The 20,187-nt window shown below is 45.3% G+C and overlaps 1 protein-coding gene across 1 annotated transcript; it reads right to left on the bottom strand.

The window, feature by feature from the left end:
• Nucleotides 1–68: 68 nt before the first annotated feature.
• On the bottom strand, nt 69–18,934 carry LOC131215204 (guanylate cyclase 32E). The gene is made up of 15 exons (XM_058209591.1): nt 18,637–18,934; nt 14,183–14,421; nt 13,542–13,664; nt 13,170–13,356; nt 12,128–12,378; nt 10,485–10,556; nt 7,174–7,319; nt 6,943–7,090; nt 6,237–6,248; nt 4,903–4,993; nt 4,587–4,774; nt 3,459–3,743; nt 3,131–3,377; nt 350–1,676; nt 69–276 (listed from the first exon to the last, which is right to left on the bottom strand). Exons 1-15 carry the CDS (start codon nt 18,932–18,934, stop codon nt 69–71), a joined length of 3,822 nt encoding a protein of 1,273 aa, XP_058065574.1.
• Between the last annotated feature and the right edge of the window lie 1,253 nt (nt 18,935–20,187).

Genomic DNA, 20,187 nt, shown 5'->3' with positions numbered 1-20,187 from the left:
CTCGCCCTAACCTAATACACAGTGTAACACCAATTTGGGTAGTTTGCGCGGACTCCGAGGACCTCTCGCTAGGTGGCGATACTGTTGTTGAGCAGCGGCGTCGTCACCGTGGGGCAGTTCGTTAGCAGATAGGCCGGTTCGGCGAGGCTCGCCTGGCCGAGGTGCTCGATGCAGGGGCAGGAGGCAGTGATGTCCTCCGTCACGTCCGAAACACTGTAGTCCGACCGCCGGATGCTGCTGTCCGAGATGACCTCCATCAGGGCGTCGTCGCTGTACCTGCGGTGGAGAACGGCGGCAACCCATGAGCCCTGGATACCCCCTTTATGTGCGTTCCCCTCGCCCCCCTCACCTATGGTAACGGTGTTGCTCCAGCATGGCTCCGCTGGCGAACCTCAGTCTTTTCGGTGACTCCAGACTAGACGAGCGGGGCAGTGACCCACGGGGCATCCCGAGCGCCATGGCCAACGAGCGGTTCTTGAGCGAGCTCCGCACCCCCGGCACGTTGGTGGCGCTCTTCAGCATGCCGAGGTACTTGTTGAGGGCCCGCGAGCCCCGCCGCTCGGTCCGCTCCTTCGTGCGCCGGGCACGCGCTTCCGGGTCCTCGCCGACCAGCCAGAACGTGCGCTGGTCGCCCTTGCCCTTCATCGGTATGAGGCCGCGCTCCGCGAACTGGTAGCCCCCGAGCGAGTCCAGGATCTCTTTGGTCTGCAGACTGCAATGGATCTTGAGCGGCTGGCCCGTCGACTCCATGCGCGACGCCGTGTTGACCGTGTCGCCGAACAGACAGTAGCGGGGCATCTTCAGCCCCACCACCCCGGCACAGACCGGGCCCGAGTGGATGCCGATCCGCAGATAAAGCCGGTCATTCGGCCGGTGCCGGATCTTGAACTCGGCCACCGCCTCCAGCAGCTGCAGCGACATCGACGCCACCTCGGCCGCGTGGATCAACCCGTTCCGGATCGGCAGCCCGGACACCACCATGTACGCGTCCCCGATCGTCTCCACCTTGTACACGTCGTAGTGCCCGATAATGGAGTCGAAACACGTGTACAGGTCGTTCAGGAAGTCCACCACCTGGAGCGGCGTGCTCTCGGCCGACATCGACGTGAAGCCGACGATGTCGCTGAAGTAGATCGTCACCAGATCGTAACTCTCCGCCTCGACCTTGTGGCCGCGCTTGAGCTGCTCCGCCACCGGCCGCGGCAGCATCTCCAGCAGGAGCGCCTCGGTCTTCTTCTTCTCCTCCTGCAGCTGGTCCGTCCGCTCGTCCACCAGCTGCTCCAGGTTGTTGGCGTACTTCTCCATCATCGCCATCATGTTGTCGAAGATGTTGGGTCGCATGCCCTTGCGCAGGACGCGCAGCTTGTTGCGGATCGTCTTGAAGTCGGGCCGATCTTCCGGCCGCTCGGCCCAGCACTCGCGCAAACACTCACGCACACAGTCGAACGACGTCTCCAGCGGCTGGATGGCGGGCCGGAAGGGCGTGTTCGGATCGAGCGGGTTCAACACCCGCTTCAGGCACTCCATCGGCGTGCACTCGATCTCGCCGAACGGGCCGCGCCGCGTAAACACCTCGTACAGGACGATTCCGAACGAGTAGACGTCACCCTTCGGCGTGCCGGGGACGGTGGCCGCTGGCCCTGCCCGTAGCAGCTCCGGTGCCCGGTACAGCAGTTCTGTTGAAGAAGCGAAAACAAAACGGTTAGCCAACTGGCATCGGGGTTATGGTCGAATCTGGACAAAGTCTGAGTCTATGAGTCCACCGAGCGAGCGAATCCCGTTGTTTTGGGGCTAAACATGCAAAAACAGCCCAATCTCACCCGGTGCATAAACAAAGGGTAGGCACAAAACAGGTCGGCGATGCGGGACTTTGCAGATTTATCTGTCGATTGAAAGACTTTAACGGTCTCGTCAATTATCAACAGAGCCAAACGGTTTGTTTAGGCTGATGGCCGAATGGCGAATGGGTAAATAAACATTACACGCTCTGTTGGCATGGTCATAATTTTGGTGCTTTGATCATTCCGGCGAAAGGAACTGCCTAAGGAACCTGTGGTTCATTACCGTGCAATTGTTTTGTGGTTATAAGGCTTTAACGTTCAATAATGTAATACTTTCACTAAATTGACTTACGAATAGAGAAGCATATCCTTTGCTTTAAAGTCAAGGTTTTACGTTTACGTTCATTTTGTCTTGAACTTAGACATTTTGAAGGATCTTTTTGGAGGCAGAGGACTTGAAAATGATAAATAAAAAAATTACACCCAATAAATCATATCAATTTAAATTTTGTGACTTTCAACAGTACGATTGTGCATACAAGAACCATAATCAGCGACAAAAAAGTTTTCTTAAAGTTTAATACAAAAACAAATTTTATTTTCCAATTTAGTTCAAGAAGAGAAAAGACGTTACTAATTTAGTTTATAAGGAAGAGACCCACCAAAATAATTCATTAAGTCTAATGATTCTCATTCAAAAATTGTTGGGCGAAATCTTTCGCAATGTTGCATAAAACCAACGACAAGACAATTTTATCCACAAAACAAATGTGTGAAGAGTATGAAAAAAAAGAAAATCAATGTCAATGCAGTAATGACTTGACTCACGCAAGCGCTAAAGCTTTCCAAAATGAAGAAATTGATGTTGAAGAAAACCTACTGTTAAGAAAATTTGTAAAGTTTTTCAAAAAGTATAAATGAATTTTTATTAAGAAATTAGCGCAGGATTTACGAAAGAATCTATTCTGGATCCGCAAGTTTATCCTAATTCTTCAAATTTATCTTTTTTTAGGCTCTACTTGTGGCCCAAATTTTCAAGTTTAAACCCAATTGGGGTTACTTAATTTGTAATTAAAGATAGATTTGTATGCCAGAGTTTAGAAATTCCTTTTTGGTTCAATTTCATTCAGTTCAATATTCCATTCGGACGCCTGTTTACTACATTAATGTCGAAAATCAATATTCACAGCTACTTGAGGACACGACATGTTGACATTTTTCAAGTGTATTTTTAAGCCAATGGCTCACATTGTAGCCCAATCAAGTACAGTAATCCCCTTCAAACTGTTCTTCCTAATTCATTAACAACTGCACCTTCAATACGGGCCCCCTCGTTGACCGGCACTTACTTTGGCATGTCTCTTCCAGTTTTTCCTTCTCGTCCGGCACCTCCTCGGAGCCCTGCTTGAACGCAAACAGCCCGAAGTCGCTCAGCTTCACCACCCAGCGGGAATCGATCAAACAGTTGGCCGTCCGCAGCGAACCGTGGAAGCGAAGCGGCGACTCGTGCAGGTAAATCATCCCGCGCAGGATGTCCGCCACCATCGAGGCGGTGAACATGTTGTCCAGCTTGACATCCTCGTTCTCCAGCACGTCCTGTGGAAGAGGAGGGAAACTTCTAAATAAATTCCGAACAGCAGGAGTCATCACAGGACTAATCGATCCATTCTGCCAGACCTTCAAGCTGCCGCGGTTGCAGTAATCGGTGATGATGCAGATGTTCGGTGGCTCCGTGCAAGCGCCGATGAATGCGTTCAGATTATCGTGCCGCATATCCCGGAGCAGCTTCAGTTCCTTCTTCATTTCACGCGTTATGTCGATGCTCTTCTTTTTGACCTTCTTGATCGCGTACAGCTGGCCCTTGTAAAGCCCGATCGGCGTGAAGATGGTGGAGTACCGGAAGTCCAAATCCGGATTGGAGCTCAAACTGACCTGGCTGGTGCGTATCAGCGGGTGGGTTGTCTGCACGATGGGAAGACAAACGTTTCATTAAACTTAACCAGGATTTTTCCACGAGTTCAAATTATAGGTGGAATGTGGAAAAACAAGCCCTTAATTGCATCGAGTCAAAAACACAGGGTAAATTAAATAGAGCAGTTAAAATTTCTTTTAAATCAATTCCCAAAATGAATCTAAATGTGTGAGATACCATGCGCCTCCATCAAACGTAAGTGGCCATGCGTCTCCATCGCACCAAAATTTGATTAACATACCAGTTTGAACCGAACAGAATACACACGGTTCTGGAGAAACGAGTTCGGAGACCTACGACTTTCGTCAATCCAGCCATTTTATGTGGTTAGTCTGCTTAATCCACTGCTAGTTGTAGAGTATTTGGAGAATTGTAGTCACACACGAACGGAAAAGCGGAAATTGTAATTGCATTGTTTGCTCTCTTTCTCTCTTTCACTCTTTCTTTTCCAGTTTCTCTGTTTCTCTGTCTCACTATTTCTTGTGCTCTTCTCTAGTGTAACATGACGTACGTTATTTTGGGCTGGCATTGAGGTCATTTAACTCCATTTCGGTTTTATGTGCCCACCACCGTCGAAGTAGGTCCCTAATGGAGGGACCACCCGTAGCTGTCACGCTGCGAACGACGTGAATGCCTCTCGAAACTAAACACGCGCGCACCGTCAATGGCTCTCGGCACGTCAACATTCCGAAGAAACACTGCCCCAACTAGGTCAGTGACGGTTTGGGGCCACACGGGTCCCGTTGCGAGGACACACGAAAGGGCATGTCGTGTGTACCTCTTAAACTGAGATATCCCAGGTGTTTGCCCCATCACGTAAGCCGGCTACCTACCCGGGTCATCTTCTGGCCGGTGGTTTCCTTTTCGTTTTCGTGCATCTGGATCTCCTTGAAGTCAACCTTCCACAGCAGACTGTCGAGCTCCTGCTCGTAGCGCCAGTTCCGGTACAGGACGAGCGAAACGACGCCCAGCAACAGCAGCGCCCCGCCGGCGATGCCTCCCGTGATTTCTCCCGTGTAGCCTGGACGCGCAGGAAATGAGACGGAACATCCCCGGTGTCCGGAGCAATAGTTTTCATAAGTTTTTTCCCCCAAACCGAACGATGTCTTTCCTGCTTTGCCCGCGTTTTGTCGGCACCTCGATACTTACTTATACACTTCTCGCCGCGAAACCCGCACCGTGGTTCGGCCACCGGAGGCCCTGCGCCGACCCAGTCGATCGTGCCGAACAAGCGTATCTCCTGCCCGATTGTCGTTTGGCGAAGGTCCGAGAATGGAAGAGATGCCGAAAAACCGATCAGAATAAACCGAACACCGTCTCGGGACCTTCACGAGGGGGCTCACACACGTGGCCGTAAAGGATACGGTAAGGATATTAGCACAGCATGCGAATTAACCGAGAAGGGTCAGAGCAAAAACGGGGAGACAGCGCAGAGTACGGCATTAAATAGAACGAAGGAACTCTAATGCAAAATAAGAGTATAAAAGTGGGTAAAAAAGGATATTGTCGCAGCGAACGAAGGTGCGCTGTCTATTTCGAACAGCGACACTGCGACGATTAATCACGCACTGATTTGCATCGAACGCGTGGTGGACGAAAATTAAACCGACAGCAACGATAAGGCATATTATCCTTCGACGGGTGTCACTTGAGAAGGGTCTCTACCGGTTGTGGCTTTCAATAAGTTTTGTGAATTGGCAAAAACGGAGAATTGAATATTGAAAGACTCGTTTGCAATACTGTAGACGGCCACCAATGCATGCCAATTAATCATATTATGCTAGTACGTACAAAATAACATACTTGAAATTCCACTCTAAGGCGTTTATTTATAGTTCTTACAATGTTTGATGACGTTAACTAATAGTTGCAATATATTTTATACTTCATCTTATAATTTAACTATAATTTTCGTGCTATATTGTTTACAAATTTACAGTAAAATCATATCAATCACGAGCTGGATCAATCTACACTAGAAACAGTAAACATTCTTTCCAACTGAAGACTGTTTACTGCACTCAACGGGCCAATACAAACATTCTCAACTTCGACCAAACATTTCTAAACAATCAATGCATAACTAGCAACACTCTGCACTCCTTATTTTTTAGCAAAATCGAAACCACCAAACAACTAAAAACGTAAAGTGTGAAAAGCTGTGTTGAATAGAAAGAGAAAAACAGGAAACAAGTGAAGCAAACACCATCAACGGGTACAAACTTAGAAACAAAGCCAACATAGTCGATCATCTCCTAAGCGTGAGCGATCGAATCCGACTGATAAATGGAACAAACAACACCAGCGGGAACTCCAGCGTGCTCCACGTATGATGGATGGCTCCATCCGTTGAATCGAAACAAATATTTGTGGCAAAAAGGGAGGAGAAATCAAAACACTAACTACAACGATGGGGAGAAAACGGACAACGGACAAGATACATTGATACACTGGACCACCACCACCCATCAGCCTGGACTCACCTGGATCTTAAACTACAGAGAGAGAGAGAGGGCGCATTACGGAATTAGACAAAGAAATGTACAAAGAGAAGAAGTGAAAGAAAAGGTGAGAAAAATCTACACCAGCGAACGTAAGCTCTAATATACAACGCGAACTACCATACATTTAGAAGAATTTGTTCTGAAGACGTTCTGATTTGTTTCAAGCACTTTACGACTCCTCATGCTTCGAAGGATTATTTTGCAAACACAAGTTCTATTCTTATGTTGCGTTTTAAATTTGATGAGTTGTTTCTAGTTCGTACAAAAAATGGAGCAGTATAATGGCACGCTACCAAAAACCCAAGAGGTTACGACACAATAATTACATCTTACAACAATTGTTTTTTAAAGAATTTACTTTGACAAATGCTTATCACAAAATACAATACCTTAACTTGAGAACTATAAAAAAGGTGATTTCGAATCTACATGATTTGGAATATAAATTTGATTTCTTCATTAATTTAAAAATGTCGGTTTTGCTTTCTAATATTTACATAGTTTGCAAACAACACACCGGAAATAAACTCGATAAATACGAAATGCAACCCGTTCATAGTGCAACTTTACTATTGTTTAGTGGCCATATTTTCCAACGAGCTCCCAAAATACAAAAAGGCACCAAAAACCGACCTATCAATCCATCACCCAGACTGACCTGGCAGTCCACTTTGGGAGCACTTACCGGGATGCGATCCACTGTGGGCGAGCTGAACCGTCCAATCGGAAACAGCCCGTAGCGCTGGCCGGGCTCGGTGCTGGGGACCGGTTTCCGGGCGAGGATCGTGTAGTTTCCTGTTGCATCACCGTTCTCGTCGATGTGCACCAGATAGCTGGTCGGGGATGGGGAATCAGGACGAATGAAAAAAAAAAACGTCGGCTACCAGCGGGCAAGGTGCTGGCTGGTGTCACTTACCCCATCGCGCTCATGTAAGCCCGGCCCTTAATCGCGTCGATGATGGCGGACCCATTTTCGGGACTGCCGCCCGCCTGCAGCACTTGCATCAGCGCATTTGCATAGAGATGGACCGCATCGTACAGATAGGCCGCTTCCGCCCGGATCTGGCGCGTCAGGGAAGAAAGATGAGGTAGCAGTAAATTAATGGACGGTCGGACGGCTCGATGAACCGGAAGGGCTAGGGCCCGGGTCCGGATGTAGCGCGCAGGAGCAGCCAGCGGATGGCGAACACGGACGTGGCACGGACCGGCGTTGTTGACGGTTCCCGCTGTCGCTGTCGGTGGTCATTAATCAAACACCATTATCGAGGTCGAGCTCGTCCAGCCGAGTGCCGAGTCCAGCTGTTCGCGAAGTAATCGCTTTTTGATGCAAATCGAACGAAATGGAATGCTGTGCGGTGTGAAGCGTCAAAGCGCTGGTTCCGAGTAGGGAACAAACGAAGCTGACAGGAGGCATGCAAGAGAGCAACACGGCTTAGGTGTTGGACACAAACATATTTGTTGAGAGCTAGCTTTGCTTTCTCAGGTTTGCCAATTGATTAGTCCATTTGTGAATGTTTCACAAGTGTAAGCTTCATTCTTCCAGTATACGTTTAATACATGTTTTTCCTCTACCAGATCAAAAAGGATAAATACAATTTTTAAAAATCAACTATCAACTACTAATAACTACTACCAAATATCAGAAATATCAACTAATATAACATCAATACGCCAAACAGCCGAACAATAAATAAACCAAATGATAATAGTAAACGAATGATAACCAAACTGTTCGCAAAGAAAAATCAATAAACTCATCACCTTCGCAAGACACAAGCAGTCAGATGAATAATTCAACTTTTATCCACCCTTCCATTTATCCCATCGAAACGAATCACAGAACAAACATAATATCCTTTTGATTCGTCCATGCCACTTTCAACTGCATTTTAAGCGCCAGTCGCATCGGGGCGTCGAAGTAGATTGCGATTTGTGGACGAAACTGCGCTCCTCGAGAGCGTATAAAAGGAATGTCCTTTAAACCCACCAACACCACCAATCACAATCTCGTCGCCCGGTTTGCCTCTACGATCGGTCTGGAGTGAAATGTGCCATCGAAGAAAACCGGAATCGATTATCCGTTCCAACCAGCAAAATAGGGAGCAGAAAGGCACGCCCCACCCATGGTTTCGATTCAATATCACGAAAGCTCAATTCTGTCCGCTTCAGACATTCAACGAACGGAGTGAACGAAGTCAGGCATTATCAGGTACTCCCGGAAAGCTGTTGGTTGCGGCTATCCCGAAGTGGCGTTGAATTGAAACGATCCCACCCACAGTGGTATATGGCAATCCGTTCGTACCACTTCCGACCGTAATTATAGTCAATCTGCATGCTCTCGTAGCTCGTAACGGATTGCAAGCTGTGCAGTTGACATTGCTGGTGCAATATAATCATGGTAATTAGAGACAGTAAGCTGCAAGCATGAGAGGCAGCCATTACGATTAAAAGGTCGTGTGAGGGAGTCCCTAACCCATTGGAAAATTATCTTTCATTGGGGCAATCATAGGAAAGTGTGTCAATCGGCAACACTTGAGCTGATTGAGTAATTGAGATGATTCGACCATTCGTCTATCGAGTTATTATTGGTTTAATCGCTAATAATCGGTAGATTGACAATAAGTTTAATTTAGTTTGATTAGATTTTTTTTAATCTTCGAAAAACGGACCGGGCCGTATTTCTATGGTTAGATATGATAAATTTAAATAGCCTTAGAAAAAAAACGTTTCAATGTGTTACAATATAAAGATTACAAAGATAAAGTTGCAAGAAAGATCTTAACAATCATAACAATGGCATCAACATTTAAACAATTTTATAAAACAACTGAGCGAAGAAACATCAAATTTGAAAAGAAACAGAAAGAAGAAAATAAAAGCTCAAAGGGTCAACATAAAATAACGATAACAACTTATTATTTTATTGGAGCAAATTTTGAACTATTCTTCATATTTCTTTGAAACGTAACATTTTAACGCCATTGTGATCAAAAACGTAGCCAAAAATAAGGCCAAATGAATAAAAACTTTAAAAAATGAATTGCAATTGAAAAACATATTATATTAAACCTCGATATAGAACAATTTTTAACATTAAACCATATACGCATACTCTTTTTTTCAATTAATCCAAAACCTCATTACAACCGGAAGTTCAAAATACGTTGTAACGTAACGGAAAGGCAACGGAAATGGTCACAAAGAATAAAACTTGGCGCAGTTTTTTTTTGCCCTGCAGCACACCGCAAAGCAATTCGGAGCGTCTATTTAATCAGCTGAGAGGATCTGGCGAAATCTTTCTAAATTCCTCCCTAAGCTCTTCCATTTCCCGTGGCGCCATTGTCACGGAAGTGCATTATTGATACGGAAGAAAATACATTACATCCCACGGCGGCTGCTTTGGGAAGATGCCGTCTGCCGTCGGTACACGCCCAGACTCCTGGGGGATCCGTTTTGCGAAGCGTAACCATTGGCCGAAGCCAGAGCTGTCTCCGGTTTTTAGATGCCCAACGAGTTCGTTTTTCGTTGGACGCGTAACTCGATAGCAATCAATGAAGCCGGAGTCGATTACCATGTCCTTATTATGGCCGGTGCCCGTTTGCAGCAACCGGATGCAGCCCATGCAGGGCGGTAATCAACTTTATCCTTAGTGTCATGAAGAGTTCTGCTTATTTGCCCCTCCCCGGAGCTTGGTACATTAATTCAATTTCCGAAACGGAAATGTGTGTGACAAGCTTGTGGTTCGCTCGGGAAAAATAGGGTGACCGGATGGATACTTCCTCCAGAGCTGAGCGTCCACGATTTTGTGTTCGATTTAAACTTTGCACATCTTTTGCTGACATTAGCAAAGTTTTTCAATCAATTTTCAGCCAAAACTTTTTCACATTTTCCAATCAGTCAAACGTTATTAAGAACCTCCGACTGCTCCGTAATCGTTTGATTACAGAAATAGCCTTCCTTTCGAGAAAAAAGCGACCCAATAAATAACCCCGTTCGGAAGCATCAACCCGTACAAATCGCCTTCTGACGGCTGAGATGAAACAGATTTCGTTGCACCGGCCCAAAAAGTGCACCTTCCATCGCGGAGGTTGCAACAACAGTTTGCAAGTTGTTGGAATCAACCGAAGCGGCCACACTGCTGCAACGTAAATCTGCGCTCGCGAATTTCGCGAAAAACTCGGCCAAACGATCGGCATAGACGATCTGCGTTGTGTCGTAAATATTTACCTGCTTAACGCCTCCGAAGAAGATTAATGCGTTTCGGTAGTTGAACGGTGGCAGCTCCAGATATTTGTTTACCTACACGCGGAACGAAGAGAGACAAGACACGAGGGTGAATGTCTAAATATGTAACATTTTCGGAAATTAATTCATCGTCGGCCAGCTCACAGCTGCATCAACTTCGTATTCTCGAATCCCCAGTCATACATTCACATCTTCAAAATGGCATAAAGACAACCGACAATTTGCGAAATAACATAAAATTTGGTGATTTGGAAAAATTGTTTGGAGTAAGAAACAAATTTGTTAAAATTGAAATGTAAAGAGTGAAAAGGCAAAAATGATATAAACTAAAGCAAATAAGATGAAGAAGTAAGCAAAAGAGAAATGCGTGCTAAAAGGCACAAAAACCGAGGAAATTTACTGCTTTTCCGATATTAATCGGTATCGGAAAAGCAGTAAATTCAATCGGAACAGTTAAACCGTGTTATTGATTCTGGCAGTGTACGATTTGTTTTCGTACTAATTTTATCCTCAAGCATCTCCATCTGCCCTGCAATGTAGATCGCAAACGAGTGAACGTGCCACTTGATGCATTGCACGTTGCACTCCGCGCGAAACGCCAGCCACCCCACCGCGAAATGCATTTTCCGTTCCGTTTCGCTCGCATCACCAAATCCTTGTTTGTTGTTTGCGAGACCGACCGCCCGCCCAAGAGAGAGATTTATTATTTTTAATACCGCTCCCAACTCTTTCAACGCTTTCGTCCCGCCCGTCAGTTGGCCGAAATCGGTGCCGAGTTTATAAATATGCTTCCTTCGTATTCCGTATTCGTATGTTGGAGAAGATTTCGTTTTCGGTTGCTTTTTTTCTGCAATTTTTAGTAACTCACTGACGAAGTTTCGATCCACTGGTTGTGGTTCGGAAATTTTAACCCCGTCACTCGCGGTCCGCGAAGGAAGCTGTAATTTACGCACAGGATTTGTTGCTGTGTCCCGGGGAGGGGGTGAGGGGGGGGGGGGGTGGAATTAAATTTTTATGACTTCGTTTTCCGTTTGCTATTAACGGAGGATCAGCTTAATAAAAAGAATGTGGCACATAAAATGGGTTTACTGCTGTGTCCAGTTTTCTCGGACGTTTCTCTGGTTGGCTTCTGTGCCGACGAGATCGCTTTTGGCTTTTAATGGGCTTTTTGTAGAGTGATTAAGTTAACTATGAATTTAATTGGGCAATCTTTTTGGAAACCTTATTTACGCGACCCATTGATTCTATTTTAGTCGTAGAAAACTGTATGCTTTCTAAATTCGACCAGTTCGACCACCGACTGCAAGCTCTCTCTCTCTTTCGATATTACTTGTCAATATTTTCCTTGTTTAACCGATTGATGTATTGTTTTTTTATACTTCTCTTAGTTTAGTTTATGAACTTTTCAATTTAGATAAAGGCATTTGGAAATCATTTCATTGTTTTCCATTCACTTGGTGCACTTTTAGCAAAACAGTTTCCAAAACATAAAACTAACACATAAAACAACTTGATTGATACGGGAAACATCGGCACGCGCAAGGAATTGACTCGATCAATCCGCCCACTTGTAGCTGGAACCGATTATCGTCAGTCTGCTATCATCGCCCCTCAACTAAACTCACCTGCACCGCAAACTCATCGAAACGAACCGGCGCCGACGGTACGACGGCCAGATAGTGTCGGAATCCTTCGACCGCATCCGGATCCGGTGTGGTTTGCAGCAGCCCGTGCATGTACTTCGTCGGCAGCCCAGCGTCGTACTGCTCGATGTCGACACCGACCACGAAGTAGTCGCCGTGCTGTAGCAACCCCTTACGCCGAAGGCTTACCAACAGACCCACGTGCTCGTAGTGGTAGCCAAGTACCAGATAAACTGTCGGAACGGACCGAAAGAAAACGTCAATAATTTGATTAATGTCCTGTCGACGAGTGTCCTCTGCGTGACGAGGACGAAAGATGAATAAATAAAAGGAAAAGCGATAGCGAAGGAGCGCACAACGGCTGTTGCGTACTTTTCGGAGCGTACCCAGAACCCATTGGCCCATTTTGGACCAACTACCCACCATGGAGGACCGCACCGACAGGGGCGTAGAAACCCGGAGCGGATCGGTTCAATGGAGCAAATTGGAAATAATTTATCAAAAAACCGCGACAGCTCGGTAAACGGTCTTGGGTATTAATTGAACCTTAAGCGATCTGCTATCGTCACTCCCCCGGAGCCGGAGTCCTGTGATCTGCGGCGTGATTAATGGTCCGAAAAATTTAGCTTAAGCTCGATTCTACTTTAAAATCTAAAACAATCCAAACAAGGTTCGAAAATTGGAACGCTTTCCTTGAAATCATCATTAACGTGCATTCAAACTGATAAACTTTATTTATCGACAGGACAGAAGAATGTAGGTAAAAGGCTACGTATTCAATGAAGTTGATCCACAAGACATGATGATAAGAACAAAAAAAGGAGAAAGTTTAAGATAATGAAACGGTCTGAAGAAGAAAATAAATTTGCAAAAAAAAGTTGGTATTCTTCTATTCTGCAGCTCAACGGTTGACGACTCGGTCTGTCGGTCAAACCGGAAGCGTTCATCTTCAGGACGTTCCATTTCCAAGGTTTTTTGATTTATTTATGCCCGGCGTTTACCCGTTTCACGGGATTCCACTTACTTCTCGTGTCGGCGTACGTTTCCTCCACCAGCCGGTCGAACGGATTGCCGGCGTAGCCGTGGTGGTAGACGTCGCTCCAGGTGGCGACCGTCCGGACCCGGATGCTGGCTGACTTGAGTGTAGTTTTGAGCGTTTCCGCCACTGCGTCGAACTCACCGTTGTCTGAAGCACGATACAAAAAACTAACCTTAAAGAAGCCGAGGAAAACTATTTTTCCATTTTTTCGATCGGATTTTGTGGATTTCGGTCAGACACTTCAGAGTGGACGGACGGACGGACGGACGGACGGAGAAGGCAGAGAGAAGGTGGCCACAGTGCGGGCGGATCAGACGATGGTGGGGCGGAGAAGGAGCTGAGGGCCGCCCTACGTACCTGGGTCCAGTTGTAGGCGAGCAGCAGCGACACGACCGACTTGGAGATCTGCAGGTCCGGCGGTCGGGTCCGGGCGAACGTCGGGAAGTGTTTCTTGTTGGACGTTTCGTTGTGGGTGCAAAACTGCAAAACGGAAGGACCCGGAAGATGGTGGTGGATTGAATGGCCGCGACTAATTGGCTTACTTTGTCATCCAAATTCAATCGCTCGCTATGATGCGTGTTGAAGATTGGGCATTAAAATGTTGGAACAACACTCTAATGTTCGTAGTCAAAAGAACGGTTGGCTCAATATAGATTTTAAATCTCTTGAAACTGGATTCTAAATCAAGAAAATTCGTTTCAAGTTTTTTAGAATTTAGAAAAAACAATTGATATGACAATGAAAACATGAAACAACAAAAAATAACACACACGAATCACAAAATACAACGACTATTTCATGAACTCGAGCATATCAATTGGTGAACCACAGAACACGAAACAAAACTTCTTCCTTCTATAAGACGCGATAATTACTTTTACCAAATAGAGCAACCGTCTGACCGATCGAATATCACTCTGGTTCTCAATGTTGCTAATGTTTTCGGACGAATAAATTGAGATAGTTTCTTTCGGCACCCCGCCGACGATGCTACTCACGTAGGAAATCATCGGCAGATTGAAGGCGGCCGCCATTCGGCCCTCGTGGACACACGTTTCCTGCGGCCCCAGGTAACCGACCACTTCCCGCGTCCACAGGTCGGCCGTCTTCCGGATGCTGGTCATCTCCTCACCGTACGTTTCCGCCACCTCGAAGCGCAGCTCGTGCCCATGCTTGCTGAAGTACCGTTCGTTCACCTCGCGCATGGCCAGCGTGATGGCACCGGAAATCTGTAATCCTATCCCGGGAAAAACGCAGAGTGCACAGAGACCGTAAGTGAGTGAGCGTGAAAGAGAGACAGAGAGAGAAAGAAAGCGAGAGCGCGCGGTTGAGAGGAACGGTAATGGAAGAACGACTATAAGTAGATAAAAAGGATATTCTATTACCGGCCAAGCAACCGGAGCAGAGAATACAGCAGAGCCAGAGTGCTGTTGCCTACCGGTTGCCTGGACGGCCCGTGGCCAGCAATCGGGTCTCGGTGGGCATTTAATTGGTCCTCGTGGCCAGTAAAGTGCAGCGGAAGGGGCGCAACCCAAACCAGTAATGAACCGTTCAGTTGCTGTGCTATTGGTTACAGTCGCCGCAGTCGGGCAGTGTTTTTATGTTTGGTCCATGGCAGAAGGGTTTGTTTTGCATACTTTCCAGTAATTAAAAAACAAGTTGTATAAAAGAAAGCCAAATTAAGGCAACCTTCTGGAGTTCAATAAACGAAACAGTAATGCGAAGCGCAAGTTGACGTTAGCAGCAGGCAATTGAATAGCCGTCTGAGTACCCAGAGGTGCACCGCGGTGGAGTTTAAACCCAGAGACCAACGAGGATACTCTACGCTAATATTTTAATTTAAACATGTCCTGAAAAGTCCGGGGCCTAACTTATAAAAAGCGCTCGTATTATTGCATTCATCACTTTTTAGATTAGTACTAATCTTTAACAGAATGCTGTTATAAATTCATGATATTCTACTCATAACTTTGTGAGGTGTTAGGCTAAGAGTGACACTATTTTTGTTATTTTCAAAATCATGAATCAAACACCAATTCCTGTTTTAACGTTACACTGCTTCTTGATAGGAAAAGGTACCGCTCAAGCAAAGCAATGGCTTGAAAAGTGTTATAATGGCTCCACTCCATCGGAAAGTACAATAAAACAGTGGTTTGCTAGCTTCAAACGTAGTCGTAAAGACACCGATGATGCAGACCGTAGCGGACGTCCAGAAAATTAAAAAAATCTTAAAATTAAAAAAATTGAAATTACATTATTAAAAATTGAAATTACAAAGAAATAACCGCATATGGCAAAGAAAGAAAATTTGTTTCAACAAGACAACGCACAAGTTCATAAAAACAATTGCAAAACTACAAGAATCGAACTTCGAATGGCTCCCCATATCCACCGTATTCGTCCTAGACCTAGCTCCCAGTGACTCTACTACTGGCTATTCACAGACCTCAAAAACTGCTCATCGGTAAGAGACTTCCCCCAAAGGAAGAGGTTATGACTGAGGTTATAATAAAGGAGTATTTTGAAGCAAAAGTTGTTATCGTATTTATTTTCAGCTGTAATACTATGCAATGTTAGTCAATCATCCGTTATGGCCTAGCAAGAACAAACTGAAGCAATCGGACCGAAGAAAATGCTTCCTCGTTTCGCAGGCCTCTGCGTGGAGTTTCCACATTCGAGCCTCTCATAGAAGAGCATCAACTGGCAAAACAGCAAAAACTGTAACGATCGCAACATTTCGAATTCCGTGCTGTTCCGGTCTCCGGTCTTTCATCCAGAAACGATTGTGACAAATTTGCGGTCGAAGCTGTTGGCTTTCCTGTCAACTGCAGTACACCGTCGCCAACCTTCGCCACCATTGTGCTGTCTGCTGTGGACTTGCACTTTCCGGCCTGGCCCGGTTTCGTTCCGTTTCCACGTCCAACACAATAGACCATATTTTTCCTCATCCTATCAAACGATAGTATTTTGCATAAAATCGCAATTAATTACAGACGGCCCAAGCGGCCCCAGCGGTGGTGGCCATTGTTCAGCGGTGCAACAAATGCACTTCCTCGGGCACGTAAATTAAAGTCCAACACCAGCTCTTGTTGCTTAATTAAATTGGAAAGCTCATAAATTAGAGACGAACGGCGAGTCGGTGGCCGTGCCAGAAGGTGGAAACAGATGATAACTCAGGCGAATGAAGAACTTCGAGTTGAGGTTTAATTATAGAGCACCCGTCGTCGTCGACCCATTCTTTTTATCGCACCGTTAACGTTCTTGGTTGGTTGGTGTGAAAGTAATCTATTAATCAAACGCGAACTGGTGTTGTGAGCTCGGTGACGCATTTTTTGGGGGTTCAAATATCAACATCTTGTACAGGAAAAGACCGGCAGAACAGGAGTTTGTTTATGAACCATTTTTCTTCCCACCATCGATCGAATGGTCCCTTTGGTTCAAATTCACGCAGTTATCAAAAATTATCTCCTCCAGACGATCGGCCACTGTACACGTTCTCCGGGCGAGACAACCTTAAAGTGTGCACCCCATCAGACCCTATTCATATTCGTGTACGTGTGAGAGACGGCGCCAAAAAACGGATCCTTTGCTCAGCTCGGCCGACCTTCATACAGACGGCTAAACATTTTTCAAACCCAAAATTGCTCCCATTTGCAACGTTGGACACTTGCGGCTCGCCAGCCGTTACCAGACTGCAGACTGCTTCCACCAGGTAGCTCGCTGAAGCACCGTAACGAGGCGTGATGTGTTCGGTAGTAAACGGTGCCACCAGAACCGGTGCCGTGAGCGATGGCGATGGTAGTTGGCTTTCCGTTCCGTTCCGTTTCGAGAGCAAGACAAATGGACGGCTATTTAACGGGATGAAACATTTTCCTTTCGTCGTACAGCATCGTCATTTTTGCGTCGTTGAATTTTGTGGAAAGAGAACCCAATCTCCATTCAGAAAATATGCCTTTAATTTTAGCACCAAACAGAAGTGTGATTTGCGTTCAAGTTTTGGTCAAGGATCGTTCCGAAATTAATCAGCCATAAACCAAATCACGAGCACCCACCATAAAGGCATCCAAGCTGAAGTTAGTGTTAGCTCTCTTTAAATAGTTTCTTCACTAATCTGTCGGATGGCACATAAAATGCTACCCACAGAGCCGTATAAACATAGAATTAAATTTTTGCACCATCGCGTTGCGGGGGATTTGTTACACGACGCTGGCGGACCCCGGTTAGCGAGGAGGATTTTATGTGTGCGAAACTGCTGGATTTTGGTTGGAAGGAGCTATCTAATTATTTCCGTTTTGCCAGGTCCGCAGGGCGAAGGAGCTCTGTTAAGTACCCGAGAGCATAAGCTCACTCATCACGGATGACAGTGACAGCGAAATGAACGGCGTCTATTAATTCTGCAGGCGCGGCGTGCGTCCGCAGTGAAGCCGGAAGCCGGTGAAGTGGCCCTGCACTCTGCATTCAGCGTGCGGCGGAGTACATTTGTGACTGCTTCCTTGTGGCCCTTTTGCTGTCGCTTCGCTGGCCATTGGAGCATTTAAAGCATTTTAAGACTGCGGCAAGACTAAGACTTGGAGTGTAATTAGCACCAGGCAACGGTTGATATGATTAAAATTTGCTCAGAATAAAATATGTTAAACTAGGTTACAACAGTCCGTTAATGTGGAAATTATGTTGAAACTTTTGAAATCAAGAAAAAAAAGTATTATTACAACAAGTGAAAAAGCGTTTGAGAACGAGAGAAAATAATGCGGACAAACATTGCATAAATGATAAAAAAATACATTCTTTGATTAAGTGATTATTCTGAAGGAAATGACAAACATTATGTAATAATGGCCTGTTCAAAAATCCCCCTATTTTGTCCCCTTTAAAGTAATTTCCATCAGATATTATACATTTGTGCCAGCGTTTTTGTAATCCTCGAAGCACTTTGAATGATCATAGTTTTTTATCTTGTTCACCTTGTTCTTGATCATGCTCGCTTCGTCCTTTTATGGGCCTTTTCATTTTACGGAACAAGAAAAAGCCGGAGGGGACAGATTTGGGGAATTCGGTGGCTTTGGAATAGTTAGTGTGTTGTTATGGCCAGGCACGCAAAAGCCCATTTTGGTTTTCCAAAAAATCGAAATCCAATTCAATCCAAATCCTTTTGTGGCGGTTTGCTTCGTGCAAATTGCTGATCTGTCAAAATGGCCGAACTTTTCTGCATAAGTGAGTAACAAGAGTAGCAACATAACGCCACCAAAAAATGGCAGTCAAATATACGTAGCCCACGGAAATTCCTTGTCTTGTCGATAGGTTTAAATCTGTCTGTCTAATAATCTTGTCGATAGGTTTAAGGTACAGGCTAAATAAAATTTACCAGCCACAGTCATTTTCCTTACACTTTCATTTGCGGTCTCTTGTTGACTTTAAAATTGTTTGAAAAGATCGTTAGTAAGTTATGGCTTACCCGGTCTATCGTAGACCCGATCACCGGCACGTCGTTGTGAACCGGTCAGATAGCCGACGGTGAACACATCGCCCGAGCCGCGAACCACGAAAAACGTCAGCACCAGGACACCGACGGCGTACACACGCCAAACGCCTGTTGCTCCTGCGGCACGATTTCGAGCGAAGGACGACTCCGCTAGGGTTGACCGGAAGGGGCACGACGATGACGATTCACGGACGGTCACACTGTTTCTTGACGACACTGGGCTGGACACTTTGGTACTTCGGTTGGATTGCGGTTCGCGTACGAACTTCATAACTTCTTACACGCTTTTAATCAGCACAGGACAACCCCCGACACAGGTTGGGACCCCGTGGGATCGTCTTTTTTCTTTTCTATTACTATGCCCGTTCCGTTGTGCTACCGCCAGAAGGGCTTCGGGACTTCCGGGAAATCGTCGCCAAACACGGGGGTGCTGCATTCTAGTGCCGGGCCACGGCCATACACGGGTCCGGTCGCATAATTTTCACTCGCAAAGGACACTTTTGCCCGCACGCACATGCTGTTGTGGGGCTCGCTGCGATCCGAGACATAGATGGGCCCCAGTGGTTCGAACTCTTTTCCAGAAAGCAAAACTTTTCTTCTCCTGTTTCTTTTATTCAACCAGACCGCCGGAGGTTAATTGGGGCGCTTTTTATTTGCTCAATCGGTGGGATCTGAAATTAAAAGCAAATTAGAAAAAAAGGTTAGTCGCAATGCTGACAGTATTGGGGTTCTCGGTCCTCATTTTTCAGTGTTTTTTATGGATTTTTTAATTAACATTTACACCTATATTTTTATGCTTATAATCGAGGAATTCCAGCAATAAGCTATTTAAAGACACAAAACAAAACGCAGTGATAGTTAAACTAAAAATATTAACTCTCAACTTTATACCAATTTGCGAATTGCAAAGCTGAAAATGTGCCATGGAAACCCGTAATGAACTTGGTAGAATAGGGCTTTATAATAGGACTGGAGACTGGAGACGAAAAATTTGCTTTATTCCAGAAACAATCCTTCAAAAATATCATTAGATGTTCATAGTAATCATAATAATATTACCCATTTTAGGGATCATTTCACTGACCCAAAACAAAGCTTAATTTAGTTTCCTGCTTCTGAGATAATGATTTGCTTCGTTTTGCTCGGTATTTAAGCATCTAGAGTTGACTTAGTTTTAATATAACAATATTTGTTGCGGAATATAAAACTTGCGTTTAAATTCCTTCGTGAAAGAAAACAACCTGGTCCACAATAATAACTGAGGATTATAGAAAGGAGCGCATGACAGAGTCATAGCGTTTGCGAAAACTAAAATTTGCGTTTTACTTAAATGGAATTGAGGTCGTCCTAATTCTGCATGGATTAAACATTTCGTGTGTATCAATGATTCATAATAAAAGCAAAAATATTATTTATACGAGTTAATCGATTTAACTAAGCGGTTAAAGGGAATTCTTCATCCCATAACATCTTTTAATTTCTTAAACAGAACTTTGCTTGGCTAGACTCTTCAAGTCTACAGAC

The sequence above is a fragment of the Anopheles bellator genome, chromosome 1, assembly GCF_943735745.2.
Source record: "Anopheles bellator chromosome 1, idAnoBellAS_SP24_06.2, whole genome shotgun sequence".
NCBI classification, from domain to species: Eukaryota; Metazoa; Arthropoda; class Insecta; order Diptera; family Culicidae; genus Anopheles; species Anopheles bellator.
Note: the sequence above shows the minus strand (reverse complement) of the source record. Positions and strands in the feature narration are given on the sequence as shown.

Excerpts from the sequence above, each read along its gene's own strand:
- LOC131215204 (XM_058209591.1), bottom strand. The coding sequence starts at position 18,934 with ATGAAGTTCGTACGCGAACCGCAATCCAACCGAAGTACCAAAGTGTCC. Across the intron at positions 12,379-13,169 it reads AACGTACGCCGACACGAGAA|TTTATCTGGTACTTGGCTAC; the intron begins GTAAGTGGAATC and ends CCGTTCCGACAG. Across the intron at positions 4,775-4,902 it reads TCGCGGCGAGAAGTGTATAA|GCTACACGGGAGAAATCACG; the intron begins GTAAGTATCGAG and ends CTGCGCGTCCAG.